General features: G+C 33.1%; 1 protein-coding gene across 4 annotated transcripts in view; it reads right to left on the reverse strand.

Annotated features, from left to right (window-relative positions):
- Nucleotides 1-15,727, reverse strand: part of ZNF800 (zinc finger protein 800) — a 147,659-nt gene that overhangs the window by 26,293 nt on the left and 105,639 nt on the right. For all 4 annotated transcript variants that reach the window (XM_041727454.1, XM_041727453.1, XM_041727455.1 and 1 more), the window contains exons 3-5: nt 13,318-13,413; nt 4,936-5,079; nt 1,074-2,766 (exon numbers count right to left, since the gene is read on the reverse strand). In XM_041727454.1, the coding sequence (XP_041583388.1) occupies nt 1,074-2,766; nt 4,936-5,079; nt 13,318-13,413 (1,933 nt within the window). The remainder of the gene's footprint in view (nt 1-1,073; nt 2,767-4,935; nt 5,080-13,317; nt 13,414-15,727) is intronic.

Raw genomic sequence — 15,727 nt, forward strand, 5'->3', positions numbered from 1 at the left:
CACAACATTTAACCTACTCCACATTCAAACTCAGTATACTGTTTTAGAACCTGATTCCAAAACTAATTCAATGCTAATTAAATATATTAAATGCCTTAATATAGGGAAACAGATACTGAAGGTAAACTTTTAAAAATATAGAGAGACTTGCAAAAACAAGTATAGGGAGTCTACTCATTTTTATATTGCATTTTAAAAATCTACATTTATCCCAAAACCTTCTAAAAAGTAAATTTTTTTCTTTCTTCCCAATAGGGATTTTCCTTTTCTTATAACGCACAACCACACAAAGAAAAAAAAAATCCTACTTAGTTAATATTAACTATGTTGAAATGATCACAAAAAGTCTATTTAAAACAAAAAGGGAAAAATAAGATTTGGAATCTAAATAATCACTTTTTCCACATATCAAAACTAAAAGCAGTAACTAATACATACTCCCAAGGAGAAGGAAAAAAAAAAATCCAAACTTCTATCAAGTTTCCTCCTTTGACTGGAAGCACTATGTTAAATGTAAATAACAAATGCTAATTGTTCTAAATTCAATTTGGGGATTTTTTTTCTGAGTGCAGCACTTTATTTAGCCGTCACAGATTAATTTTTACAATAATTACAGTGCCTCAAAAGACTTTTTTCCTATAATTATCGCCTTCACAAATTCATTCTAATATATTTAACTTTTCCTACAATGTATTAATTAGTAGATTAAGTCACTAAATCAAATTAAGCCTGTGCAAAGTTAGTTAAACAGAAGACTTCTATTGTAAACATAAGCCAATATAAATGTATGTATTTTACAACATTGAGGAAAGCACTGACCCTGTGCCATCTACCTATAACTATATTGCATTGTCCTGTGGAAGATAAGTTCTGAAGTTAACTTTTGTTCCCAAGCCACTGGAATAAAGGTCACTGAAGAGGTAAAGGCAATATGCACATTACTCTTGCAGTTCCCATTGCCATAAGATATATGGAAGCAAACGTGTTAAAATGGAACTGGCTATAAATTATGGTCAAATGATTTTTTTAGTTCGATGGGGGGAAAAAAGCAAAACTCTGTAACTGTTCCTCACCAGACAAGAGCCTTAGATCTTGTACTTCGGCCTTTGGTTTTGTTTCCTTCAGGTGAATTGGAAGCATTTGCCTTATGAGTTTTCTTATGATGTTCAAGATAAGTCTTTTTGGCAAATGCCTTTCCACATTTATTGCATCTGTGAAGAGAAAAGTTTTTTGTGACTTTTACTTCAATACCAACGTCAGCCACTTCATATTTTTTACTAGGAGAGTTAGAAGTGCCATCATGTTTTGAATCACTATGTTTTGCCTCATCCCTCGAAGGGCCTCTTTTTGCCACTTTATTTAGAACAAAATCAATGGGCTTCTTTATAGCTCTGATCTCTAAACTGGCTGTTATTTTCCCAAGATAGCGGGATGACTTTTTATGAACCACAGTTATATGTCGTATCACATCGCGCTTCCGACGAGTTTCATAAGTGCAAAGAGGACACTTGTAGAATTTAACATAAATGTTATTCCCATCTGTGTGCAACTCAATGTGTTTAGTCAAGTTCTGTTTGGAAGTAAACTGTCGTTTACAAAGTTTACAGTAAAGTTGCTTAAAGTCAAAGCCAGCTGAAAGTTTTGGTTTCCTGGTTTTTTGCTGGCCACCTGCAGCAGACGGACTAGTTGATTTAGGGCTTTCCGAGTCTTGTTTAACTTTATTTTTCTGTGCTGCCGGTGTGTTCTTTTTTTCATTTGAATGATTTGTTCCCTTTAATTCATTCTGTGGAGAATGGGTAATGGAAGGGGGTGAAGATTCTACAGAATCTGCTGGTTCAACTTTAACTTTTATTTCTGAACTGCTGGCAGTATTATTAGGGCCTTTCTCTCTTTTAGAGTTTGTTCCAGAAAGAGTTATCTTGTGGACAATTTGCATATGTCTTTTGAGCATTATTTGTGAACTATATTTCCTCTTGCAAAGGAGGCATTTGCATGCAGTTAAATTGTATTCAGCCTTTGAAGACGACTTTTGTTTTCGAGTCTTAAAAGATTTTTTAGGAGAAACAGAATCCAGGAACAAAGGTTGCCCAGGCTTTGTTGCTATATCAGGAGTAATTGAATCCCTCCTTAGTCCTCTATGAACTTCATCAAAATGCCTCCTTACATTCGCTTTTGTAGCAAATGATTTACAACATACTGGACAACTCCTACTTATTGGAACTAGAACATTCTTACTGCGTCCTTTGGAGGACTGGTTTGGATTCTTTCGCGTTTCAATGTACTTTTTTAGTTCTTCCATCTTTTTCTTATGTACTTTTCGAATATGACGACGAACACCTCGTCGGGAATTGAATTCTTTTCTACAAAGACAACATATCAACTGGTGACCAAAATCAGAATTGTCAGAAGTTTCCAAGTCAGCCTGTGATTCCTGAGGTTGCTCATCAGATGGAGGTGCAACTTCATCTGCAACAATCTCAACAGGAGGGGGCTCTACAGTTTCCACCTCTGTATCTGTAACTGGTACTGTTTTAGACTGTTCAGTGCTAGTTTCCTGTATTTGAACTTCGGTTTGTTCAGGAGTACTGCTTGACTCTGTGACTTCAGTAGGATTATCAGTCCTTGAAATATACTGAAACACTGCATTCTGATTAGTTTCTATGGGTTCTAGCTTAATAATATATTCTCGTTTGTCCACACTTGGATATATGGCTTCTAGGAGATCGTTTATGGCTTGGCTTTGTTTATCATTTACATCAGGAAGGTCTGTTAAGGAAAAAACAACATTTTAATCTGAAATAATTAGCCTGCTCTAGCTCTGTAATATTTAAAAATCTATTATAAACCTCTATCTTAAAATTTATTATATTACTGGTTTGTATTTCTTTTTATAAGAACATTATCTACTTTTCCATATTTTAAAACTAGAATTGAACTAAAATTGATTTAAAATCTCATCATGGTACACAAATAAAATGCAATCTGAAGAGCTACTTCTAAGTGTCCTTAATACAAAATAGATAAGCACATGAGAGTACTAAATAATTACAACAGTACTTCAAATCTTTAGTCTAAACTTTTCAAGCTAGCAAAGGCAAATCAAAGTTCTCATAACCCAATACAGATAAAACAACAAAGAATGTACTATTATATATAAAAATGCTTCTTTTTTTAGAAAACATAACAGCATTCCTATTAACATAATCCATAATAATGCAGTCTACCTGTATAGAGGGACACTTAAAGATTTTACAGAAATGAAAAAGAAAGATTTGTAGGATATAAATATGAATGACATGTAGAGACGTATTTGCTAAATGCAGTCCTATTACAGTTCTTCTTAACATGACACAATCCCATTCAAGTAAGTGATTAAAACCTAACCTATAGATTTATGCCAAAAACAGAGCTAGTTTTATTTAATTGTGCAATAATTACATCCTGTTAAGGCAACCAAGTATTCTTACTTTAACAGAGTTATCAAACGCTAGTTATGTTTCCACATTCAATTGTAAAATCTAGCTACAAATACAGCATCAAACCTGTTATCTATTTAGAATACAAGAAATGATTCATTATTGCTCTTCTAGTAATCTTTCCACTTAAAAGGGATAAAGTAGTGTCTGTAAGAGGGATAACACTTTCACAGGAGCATTTCTAGAATGAGTCTTGCCAGAAAAGTGCACAATAAGTCAACAAATCCATTTATTTATATTTCTAAAAATCAATTCTACACTGAAAAAAAGAATAACTATCAGGAATATAACTAATTTTCTACAGGTACTTTAATTATTAAAAGGTCAAATTTGAAACTAATCCCTACAGACAGCCTTTTCATTTATATCTCAATGATAAAAACAAGTATACCAAGATCTAACAGTAGCAGGAAAAATTCCCAAATATGAAATTTTTATTTTAACTATATATATATATATATATATATCCTATAATATACTTTAAATCAGCTGCATGCTAGTAATTAAGTTGTACTTTTGATATTTGGAGTTTTCATTTCATTCCCATCCCAAAAAAGTTAAATTGAAAAGTGCACAAACTCCACCATGCAACTACAGTATCAAACTGACGAAATAAATTCTATAAGCTGTAAGTCCACAAAGAGTTAAACCCCTGAACAAGAAATAATGAAAGTAACCTATTACTTATTAAAATATTTTAAGGAATTTATTTCATTTCCTTAAAGCAAGAAAGTAATACCATTATATATACTACTAACTTAATCATACAGGGGCAATACACTTAATCAAACAAACATTCAGTTCCACAAAGACCGAATTAGCCTACAACCTGCCTTCATCAAATTAGCTACTTCAGATCTCAAGTTGGTCTATAATACCATCTAATTTCTGATAAAAATGATTGATCTATAAATAAATTTCACAGAGAATAAAACAGATCTTCAAATCCAGACCCGGAAAAAAGTAGATTAATATTTTTTAATGCTCTTCACCATCCGTAAGAAATCAACTCATTTATTCATTCTTTCTCTAGTTTCAACCTTCTAATTTACTTAAGGGTAATCTTAGTAAATTATCAGTCATATGTATCAAGCTGTTAAAGAAGCAAAAATGAAAAATACCAATACCCCCTTTAAGCACTGAGATTTTAACTTAGAAAAATCCTGAATATAAACTATCCGGAAACCTAATGTTTTATGTCCATATAAACATTCAAAAGCAATATCCAACATTTTAACATAAATATATTTCTAAACCTAACCTCATGTATCTTTAGAAAAACCCAAGTAAAAAGTACTATCATAAAAGTACCTAAGAAAATGAATATATAATATTAAGTCGAGTATTATAATTTTATTACCATTATTAAATTATTGATACCATTTTAACACAAACATACAGCTAGAGTATAAGAATACTTTATTTAAAATGCATAACTGAGTATATGAATAAAACTTACTGTCATCCATCTGGAGACTTGGTGGGCAGTAGAATTTTTTATGGGTAATCAAATTTGGTAATCCTCTGAAGAGACTGCGGCATAATTTACATTCAAAAATAGTGTCCACGTCTTTTAATAAAATGTGCTTAAGCTGTTTAGTTCCTGAAGGAAAAAAGAAAATAAAACTTAACACAAAAGGTAACTTTAATATGCATTTTTAAACTGGGCAACCACTGTTGATGATCCAAAGTGCAATTACTCTTTGAAAACAAAATACAGGCATTGCCAATTTCCACCACAGTGTATTCAGAACTAAGTTATAAACAAATTCTAAGTAAGATTCTATCATCATCTGGATATTGTGACAGCTAAAATTGATATTCTTTTTCTAATTCAGCAGCCAATCAATTCTTAGGATATCCCAATAGTGGTTCCAACATCTGGCTAATCATCACAACAACCAGGCAATAAAGATGTACATGACCCACCCCTAGAGATTCTGATTCAACAGATCTGGAATGAGAAAGAAGAATTAAACATGCCCCTCCCCCAACTCCTTGCCAAAGTTTCTGGCTGGTTCCTTTAGCTCCCTTCTGGAGTTCTATGATACATTTTCCCCTGATTCCTTAAAGAAAGATTGTCTGTGACTTTGCTTTTTAAACTCAGCTCAAACTACTTTAGGTTTGGGGCCAAAATGGGATTATGGCCATTGAGTCTGAGAGTAATCTTTATCCATGATCTGAATTTTGCTTAGGCCTCTTGATACCGCTGTAAATTTATTCAAAGCCTTTCTCCCTCAAAAACACACTCCAAGTGCAATTAATTAAATATTGATGGTTTAGTTTAATTTAAAGCCTGTCTTTCCCACTAAATTATAAACTCCAAAACAGCCAAGACCAAACCTGTCTTACTTACAACTACAAAGTATTCAGTTCTAGCGATACTCAATAAAGACTAGTTGAAGAAACGCCACTGATAGAGGCAATCTAAGCATTATGACAGAAGATCAAAAGGCAGGAAAAAAATAAACAGTAATGAGCATCCAATCTTTAAAATAAAAACATCTATCAGGAATAAAACACAAAGAGAAGATCTTTTGTCATTATTTCCTATAGGTTTTTGCCACAGGTAAGTTGGTAAAATTGATCTGCCATGCTTTACTAATTAATTAGCCTTTAATTTCCTCAAAAAAGATGGTAATAATATTGACTTAAAGAGGAAAAACAAAAGTGTCCTGAAAAAAAAACTATCTAGGTGCAGTGTTCCATCATTCCACAAGTACTTGACACTCTGTTAACCTCTGGGACTACTAAAGAGTAAACTCACTATACTATCCATCTTGTAAAATGAACAAACCAGAGCAAATCTATCTTAGAGAATCATGAAAGAAGATATGAACCTAAATCCCAGAAAAAATTAAATTACACATCTGGGTTTCCACTGGGAAAAAAATAAATATAATGAAATCATTTCCCCCATTTCTCAAATACAAATCAATGTTTACTGCACTAAACCGTATTACCACAAAATCAGAAAACATAAATTTAAAAAGATTCAGAGGACAGCTTGAGTACTCTTCTTTATATAAAAGTAAATTCAATTTTAGTCCATTTCACATTGCAAAATATACTGCCAACAGACTGCTAACATATTTACTTCATAATTAACCTCCAAAGTGGGCAAACCATGAAAGAAGGTAGACTGATGATAAAAATATTTTAGATAAACCTCTCTAACATATCCTAAAAAGTATCGTTAAGTGTAGTATTAGTAAGAAGAAAACAGGAAATTTTGCACACTCTATTCTAAATTGAAATACCTGCTAGACTAATACTAAAGATTCAATTCTGCCTGTAAAGACAGTAAAAAAGATTGAAGAGGAACAAGCTGAACTAGGTTTAACTTAAGAACCCAATTGAAGATTTAAATAGAGAGTATGAAGTTATGCATAAAAAATAGTTACTGGTAAAAATATCTAAGACTGCATCCCTAAATCAGAGATCTCACTTTGTCTACCAAGTTCTCTCAACCATAAAAACTAATTAATTTAAAAATTTAAAAAATCTATATAGAAAGAGGTAATCTTGTTTAGTCCCAGCTATACAGCTAGTTATATTCAGTAGAGTGTATATTTGTTTCCAAAAGCATCCCCCTAAAAAAAAAAAAAAACTAACTCTAACCTTAACTAATCAATCTTAATTATCATTCACAAATCCCTCCCCCACTGGACCCCACCTACTCACACATACAAGGCACAATTGTGTTGATGCTGGTACATCAAATTTCTATCAAAGCCATGGGTTCACCAAATTGTCTCTCTCTCTCACTTTTCAGGCCTTTACTAAACTATGTTTTTTTTTCTCCCTACCTATAACAATCTCCTACTTCCCTCGTCTGGCTCACTTCTAGTAATGATTCAAACTCCAGGTTAGATGTCACTTCTTCCAGGAAGCCTTACTGATTCCTGGTTTTTGTTACGAATTTTTCTCCCCAACTCTCACAGCACCCTATACATCGGTACTAATATCCCACTGTCTTGGAATTAATTTTCTGTATTCTCATTAAACTGGAAGCTCTAAAAGGACATAGACACCTTTAATGCTCACCCAAGCATTAGAAGATGATGCCCTCAAGATGACGCCTGATTGACGTTTGTTAAATGACATATTGAAGAGCTCTATGTTTAAAGAAACCCTCTCTATAAAGCAGATTTTTTTTTTTTAGTCTAAATAAAGTTGACTGGAAAGTCAAAAAAGAGACCTCAAAGATTTTCTAATTCAACTTACACATTTTATGAATGAGAAAAAAAAAAGATGTTGCCCATTCCATAAATACAGAAGTTTTTCCTTAAGTCAGTCTTAGTTGCATTTTAAGGTTTTGTTGTTTTTCACATGTAGTCATAATCGCTTTGGTCATAATGGTCTCATCAGCTACCATTTTGTGACTGCTTTGCTCAGTAACAACTAGATATGGCCAATCAATTGCTTGTCAACAGCTAAAACTTTGTCACCTGAGACAACAGACATAGTCAATCTAGACAGCAACATAAAGTTCTTCCACTACTCTTGATCCTGAAAGATACTATCTTACTCCTAATTATTCCTTTTCCTATATTAATAACTTTTTCTTGCCCTAGGTCTTAAAACTATCTTAAGAGCCACTATTTACCGATTATATAGATCATTAATCAGTATCTTTCCAAATGAAAAACCCAGCCCTCCAAAGGGTAATAAGGCTTCTGATGCCTAAAAATCAACTAAATTAGTGAATATTTCAGATTCTCCTAATAGGTGCACAGTGAAAATTACTTAAACCTCATCAAGAGTTTCGTCATGTGCTATTCCTTAATATCAAATACACTGTATATACTGAGAAAAATGTTTACAAGATTTTTTCCAAAAGGAATGAATATTCAGTTTTACATTATGGTGGATAGCAGTCACTTTATCTAATGTGATATTAATTCTAACTCTTCTGTGCCAAAGATAAGCTTTCTTTTTTTCCCCTTAATATATAGATATGTTGGTCAATGACCATTCTAAGTTGTAGCAGTAATGATCTTTAAACAGTATAACTGCTTGCTTTATGATGATTCACATGTGAAGCTCAATCTTTTTTAGTTTAACTATTTAAGCATAGCATCATCTCAACATTGCAAGCAAATCTGTAATTCCTGTCAAAACTAATTTCCAAGGTCAGTATATGAAAAAAATTTTTAATTGATCATTCCTTATCAAAAGTTCCTAAAGGTATAAAGTAGGGAAAACTTAAGAAAATTTAAATTATCATCTTAAAACCACCACCTGCAAGAGTTGGTTTAACAAAAAAAAAGTACTAGGTTAAGTATGGAACATTGCCACATACTACAATAAGGTTATTAAGCAGAATAAAATTATTATAGTGCCTACTTGGTTAATCTTTTAGTCTTACATTTACTGAACACCTCTTAAGTATGAGGCTACAACGCTAATCACTGGAAACATGAAAGTGAAGGATCTGATCTGTGCCCTTAAGAAACTCTCAGACTAATATAAATGTCTGTGGGCAGTCCAGGTGGCTCAGTTGTTTAACGTCACTTTCAGCCCAGGGCGTGACCCTGGAGACCCGGGATTGAGACCCACTTCGGGCTTCCTTCATGGAGCCTGCCTCTCCCTCTCTCTCTCTCTGTTGTCTCTCATGAACAAATAAATAAAATCTTTAATATATATATATTTTAAATATTAACATTATATATATATATTATATATATAAATGTCTGCTCTTCTAGGAACACAGCCTCAAATTGCATGCTTTGAAGAATGTAAGAACAAATCAAACAAATAAATCTACACCTGTCTTATTCATCCAAAACATATCTAATATGATCTTAAATTTCCTGCAATTGTTATATAACAACCAAAAACAAAACTCATATCATATGGCACTCTTTTATGTATCTCTAACAAATCACACTTCCATCCCAAGTTTCTGTTTGCAGACTCAGGACTGAGGCATTGCCATCCAGTCACAGCTTATAAACTAAATGCAGGTAATGTTGCTTTACACAGTACAAAACCAAAATGAAACAAAAACTTTTAGGTTAAATGACCAAACCTAAGATGATAATGACAACAGCAAATACCACACAAAGCTAATTCTCATTTTTCACTACAATTTACTCCTCCCTATGATTCAGAAAAGATGCCCTTCCTTGTACACAGTAGTAATATATTCCACAGACAGAACCTTTTTTCTATGGTATACATTTTTTACAATATTATATACTTAAAGGATTCAAAAAAAATGGTCAACTTCATATGAAAGACTAGTTTTGAATACCAGACTAAATAATTATCCTTTACTCCCTATTTTTCTGTTTCTAACCTTAGGGAATTCAATAGCTCCTTTGCCTCTACTAGAAGACTAAGAGACTAAGAAAGAAAAATTAAGCTCAATTAAATCAATTTTAATAAATGTCTCATGGAAGTACATCTTTTTTGTTATTGTTACTTAAATTTCTGTTTCAGTTTGGGGAGAGAAGTCAGGAGAAAAGAAGCTAAAAAAAAAAGTATTGATAGAAAGGAGGGAAATTTGAAGACACCAAGTCAGAGGTGATCCTAGAAGGACTAAGGCAGCACTCTAGCAAAAGGCAGAGCCCAGTCAAGATAGCACTAGAAGCCAGGGATTCAGAACAAACAGCATGTCTCAAAGTCATCCAACCATCAGGGATTTCAGAGTATAAAATCTGTAGGTTGGAGCAAAATAGGCAGCCTTCTAAAAAAAAATGACGTATCTATGGACAGAGGTCAAACAACAGAGAAATGTACTGTTAGTAAAGCAAAAATACGTAACAGTGTGTAGAGTCAGCTACCATATATACTGGGAGAAAAAGCAAGGGAGACATGTTTGTATATGTATAGAGGGTCTCCGGAAGAAGACACACAAACAATGTAGCAGTGGTTGCCTGAGCAAAGAGACTTATTTTTGTATTTTTATCTGTCCTTTTATTCTTATTTTTTTTTAAACCACAGGCACTTATGACTTAATCCAATAATATTATTTATTCCAACACAGGAATATTACTTAATTCCAAAAAGAAAAATCTATTCAAATTAATTTACAAGTGAAGCAGCCAGAAATAAAAAGATATCAGAGGTCAAGAAGATTTGTAATTTAAAACCAGAAAAATAGTCTAAAGCAAAAACTGAAGTGTGAGGCAAAGAGAACAAGTCAAAACTGATCATGTAGTCAGTACAGCACACGTGGAGCCGATAGACCTAAAAAATGAGTTTTGAATACCCTTCCTTAGCCTTTTATGAATTTCCAGCTTGGGCAGGAATGAATACCAGGTTCTATACAGCTTAGTGTACACAGGAGAAGGTGAGTCACTTAAGAGATGATACAGTAGCTGAAGACAACTGAGCTTAAAGATTCAGCCAGATATCCTAACACATTACTAATGCCCCACCTGACCAGCTCTATACATTAACACAAGCAAAAGCATGGACTTCGACTTCAGATAGTTCTTTAAAAGCAACGTGTGTGACCCAGCTATAATGGATAGAGCCTAGAGAGAAATGAGTGGCTGAAGACGTGGTTGGGAGTAGAATGGGACCAGGAGGAACTCAGGGATTGTGAATGGATCTTCATTCCCAAGTGGCCCAAACTTCCATGCTATTCTCCCAGTTTCAAGTCAGCCAGGGCTTGGCTACTTCAGTGCTAAAGAGCTACACCTTAGCAAACTTTAGATTATACAGATACACAGGAGATTATGATCATGAGGAAATTAAAATTGCTTACTTCTGAGACGCATTAACAAAGTAAATGAATTCTTTTTTCTAAGTCCAAAATTAGTTTCTTTATACTGTTAAGCATATTTCTACATCACTTCTAATTTAAATTACTGGGTACTTATAATCAAATTTATAGTATTTTCAGAATTTGCCCAAATAAAACAGAACTCAGAAGGCCAATTTGCTGGGACATTTAAAAGAGAACATTTCACTCATTTCACAGACCCTTTTCTTTAGTTTAAATTGTAAAGAAATAGCAAATACAGAAAACAGACATGACCACAGTGCAAAAGGAAAATAATTAATTTCATTTCTAAATATTCATCTTCTAAACACAAATTTTGAGAACAGGATCTTCTCAAAAGATATATTTTCTAACACAAAGCATTTATGAATGAACCAATTCTAACTTCTTAATCAAAAAACACAATAAATTATAGTAGCATAAAATAATCTTATTAATTCTAAATTTTGGATTTTAAAAAAGAAACCTATATGGGTACCTGGGTGGCTTAATCAGTTAAGTGTCTGACTCTCACGGTTGTGAGATCGAGCCCCACATCCGCCTTCATGCTGGGTGTGGAGCCTGTTTAAGATTCTCTCTTCCCCTCCGTCTGCCCCACTGGCCCCCCTCTCCCTCACTAAAAAAAAGAGAAAGAAAGAAAGAAGAAAAGAAACCTACAGCAAAGAACACAACTAAATGTGAAAAGCTATTACCTTCATTTCCATGAGAAAGAAAAAGAATTATATTTCTACTAAAAGTAGCTAAAACAAACTCTCACTATGACCAGAAACTAACCATTCTTTTGTTATGCCAGAAATATATTATAAATACTTCCCCTAATAAGTAAAATTTTAGTTATATTTACCATAGGAAAATCTGACTAATCAGTTACTTCTGTTAATGAAGGGCAACTACAAAAGTAAAAAGAACAACAACAAAAAAGTAAAAAGAACAAGAAACACCCAAATGGGCTGCACCTCCATTCAACATGAGCAAGGCTTGGATATACACTCGATACCTACTTAAACATATATATATAAAAGCAATGCCAGGAGAACTATAGATTTAAAAATAGAAGAAATAGATTTGAATCAGAAATTTAAAAATTTTTATTTTTGATTAAGGAGTAATCTATTTCTTAGATCCTAAAATAAAGCAAATATATACTATTTCTCTTTACAATGACTTAAAAACAAGCACCTCAAAGCATTTATCAATACAAAACAAATGGTTATATATAAATTATCTTTCCCTCTAAATCTCAGAAATTTTTCATTAAAATAGTGAGTGTTAGAATAAAAGATACTCCAATCCTTTAAATTTCCGTCACTTAGATGTCCCATCAATTATGTGTATTTGCTTATTTATACCTAACCAATAGTTTGTAATGTCAGTGAAGCCAAATCAACAAAAGGTGAAGTGGATCATAAGAATCACAAAAACCTAAGATCTCACTGATAACACAGGAGTTCTAACAGTTCTCAGTCATGTATATGCAGTAAGCAACACCTACTTTAAAGCACTGGATTGCAACTGCACAAATCCATTTATTATATATGTAATTATTATAATAATCTAATATAGAAAGAAAAGCTAAACAAATGTATCCAAAGAGACCAGAGCTGGAGTATTTTTCCTGTCTTGTGCTCTATCAAAGATGTTGAAACTCCAGGGTTAGGCAGGAGAAAGAAGGTGAGTCACATAAACAGAATTGATAAAGTAATTAATCTAGAACAATCTCAGACTTTCTGAATAAATAATCTACCCTGCCAATACTTATAAAGACCCAGTATAATTTACGACTGCCCTTTGAGGATTTACAAAGAATATGCCAAAAAATAACAATAAATTGTTAAGAAGAGGCACATTACCAATAAAAATACCATATATATTTCTTTAAACCATACTAAGCTTATCTCTGTATTAATATATAAAATATAGTACGGAAAAAGAATCTAGATCAAGTCAATATTTATTCATCCACTTTCTTAAAATATGACAATTAAAAGTATTCTATAAAACCAAAGTATACATTTTTAAATTTTCAAAAAATTAATTCTAAGGATTGCTAGGTAGTTTCTAACTACTATGTGAAGATTGAAAAATATCCTAAAACATTCATACCTGATCGAAAGCACTCAATTATTTGTTGAATACCAGATTTGGATGTCTGTAGTGGTTGCTGTAACAAAGGAGCATCTCCAGGTTCCAGGATATAAACTACATGGAAGACAAACACCCACCCCAATCCCCACAAAAAAAGGGTTATTTAAATCATTTACTATTGAAGTAAAACAACGGTTTGCTACAATCATGTTAATGATAATCACACTTGTTTGTATATACTTCACCATCATCTTTGTAAGGCAAAATGAAATAATAGAAAAAAAAATAACTAAAACTATTCTCAATTCAAGGCTAAATGAAAGCTACTTAAGGCTTCAAACGCAAAGATTTACTATTTTGGTATTATTTACTACATATTCATCATGTTTGCCTTTTTATTCCCCTTGAAGAGGAACCACTGTATTTAATCAAAATTCTAGGACAATGAGGACAATGATGGCCTAGTCACATCTCATAAACCATTCCAGAACCCTGTAGACAATCTATTACAGCTCTCGAGGCAATAATGAGAGCAAAACTCAAAAACCACTGTCTAAGGAAAGAACTAATGAAGTGCATGATGACAGATATTCAAGAATGTTCATTGCACCACTCTGCAGCACTGTAAATAATTGAGAAAAATTTTCAAAAAACTTTAAAATCTCTCAATAGGAACCAGACTAAATAAACTACGAAATATCCCTACAACAGAATCCTTCATGGCTGTTAGAAAGCATGAGCTAGATCTACATGTATCAACAACAGAGGATGTCACTAATGGATTAAGCAACAAAAAAAGGTTATAGAATATGATCTCACATTAATATGTATTTCAATATACACAGAAAGAAATGTAACGTATGTACAGACATTAATATATACAGAAGTAGTCTGGTAGATACCAACAAAACAAGGGTTCCGTCAGGGTGGACTTTACAGGAATGATTTTCACTTTCTCCCTCGCACTTCACTAGTACTTCAGAACCTGGGCTTTTACAAGTGTGCATGTTAAAAAAAAATTATAGTAAGTAAAAATAATATTTCCACTTTAAAAATAAAAATTTTCATTTTCATATATGAGCTCTGCTTTCCAAAGTTCTTAGATTCACAGTATAATTATATAATAAATTAGATAATGATGCTATGAAACAAGGTAACTGAAAAGGAAAACTGAGTTTTTCCATCAGATACCAAATAAAGAAATGATTATAGCAGAGAAAAACCAACCACTTTAATTAACTTTTTTTTAATATAGTGTTCTATGCTCAACTATTACCATCTTAATCCAGGATCATCCACTCTGTGGGAAAATAAAAAGGATGATTTCAATAATGCATGCTGCTACTGATTCAGGGCCTGATCTTGGATAGCATTTAGCTTTCTGCTAAGAAGGCTAATGCCTGCTGCTATGTATATAGACACAGCCTTAGATTCCCGGTTAAGGCTTTAAGTCTTGTGCTCAGTGCACACAAATGGGAGGAACAATGTCTCAGAACCAAATCATTTGGGATCCCTGGGTGGCTAGGCGGTTTAGCACCTGCCTTCAGCCCAGGGTGTGATCTGGGAGTCCCGGGATCAAGTCCTGCATCAGGCTCCCTGCATGGAGCCTGCTTCTCCCTCTGCCCCTCTCTCTCTCTCTCTCTCTCTCTCTCTCATGAATAAATAAATAAAATCTTAAAAAAAAAAAAAAAAAGAAGAACCAAATCATTTTATTAAGCACAACTTTTCCATAATTTTAAGAGATACTTTAGGGGTATTTTAAATGAATTAAGAACATGCACACACCCACAACTCATTTTGAGAACATCTGACATTGGCACTTCCTGTACAGTGATTAAAAGTATGAAAACTCCAGACCTGGACTTACTACACTGAAATCTTTTTCTGACATTTATTAGATACAACTAAGGCAAATTAAACTCTCTGAACTTTTTCTCATCTCTAAAATGGGGATAATAAAAGTACCTAAATCACAGGGTTGTATGAGGATTAAATGAGCTAATCCAAGAAACTAGTTAAAACAGAGCCTGGGATATAGTAAGTGTTCAATAAATGTTCTATCACCACCACTACCACCACCATCATTATCAGGTACAAATCAATTGCCTTCTGACACCCAAAACTGAAAAACGGTTTCCAAAATCTAAGTAAGAGAAGTAGAATTCAATCCTTTAAAGATGCAATAGCAGAAGTTTGTAAACAGACTGATTGATGACAACATTTATTTGGGTTAGATGGATCTCTTTTCACTATTTGTATGAAACTGACAACGGTTTACAAAAAATAATAAAAAAAAGAGGGCAGAAACGGAACAATTGTAAAGAATAAAAAGCAGCAACGTTTGGCTGTATACGTGGCAAGAATTCTAGATAGGGAAAATTAAAAAAACAACAACACAGTAATGAATAAGGGAGGGATATGGAGAGAA

The sequence above is a fragment of the Vulpes lagopus genome, chromosome 13 (assembly GCF_018345385.1).
Source record: "Vulpes lagopus strain Blue_001 chromosome 13, ASM1834538v1, whole genome shotgun sequence".
Taxonomy (NCBI): Eukaryota; Metazoa; Chordata; class Mammalia; order Carnivora; family Canidae; genus Vulpes; species Vulpes lagopus.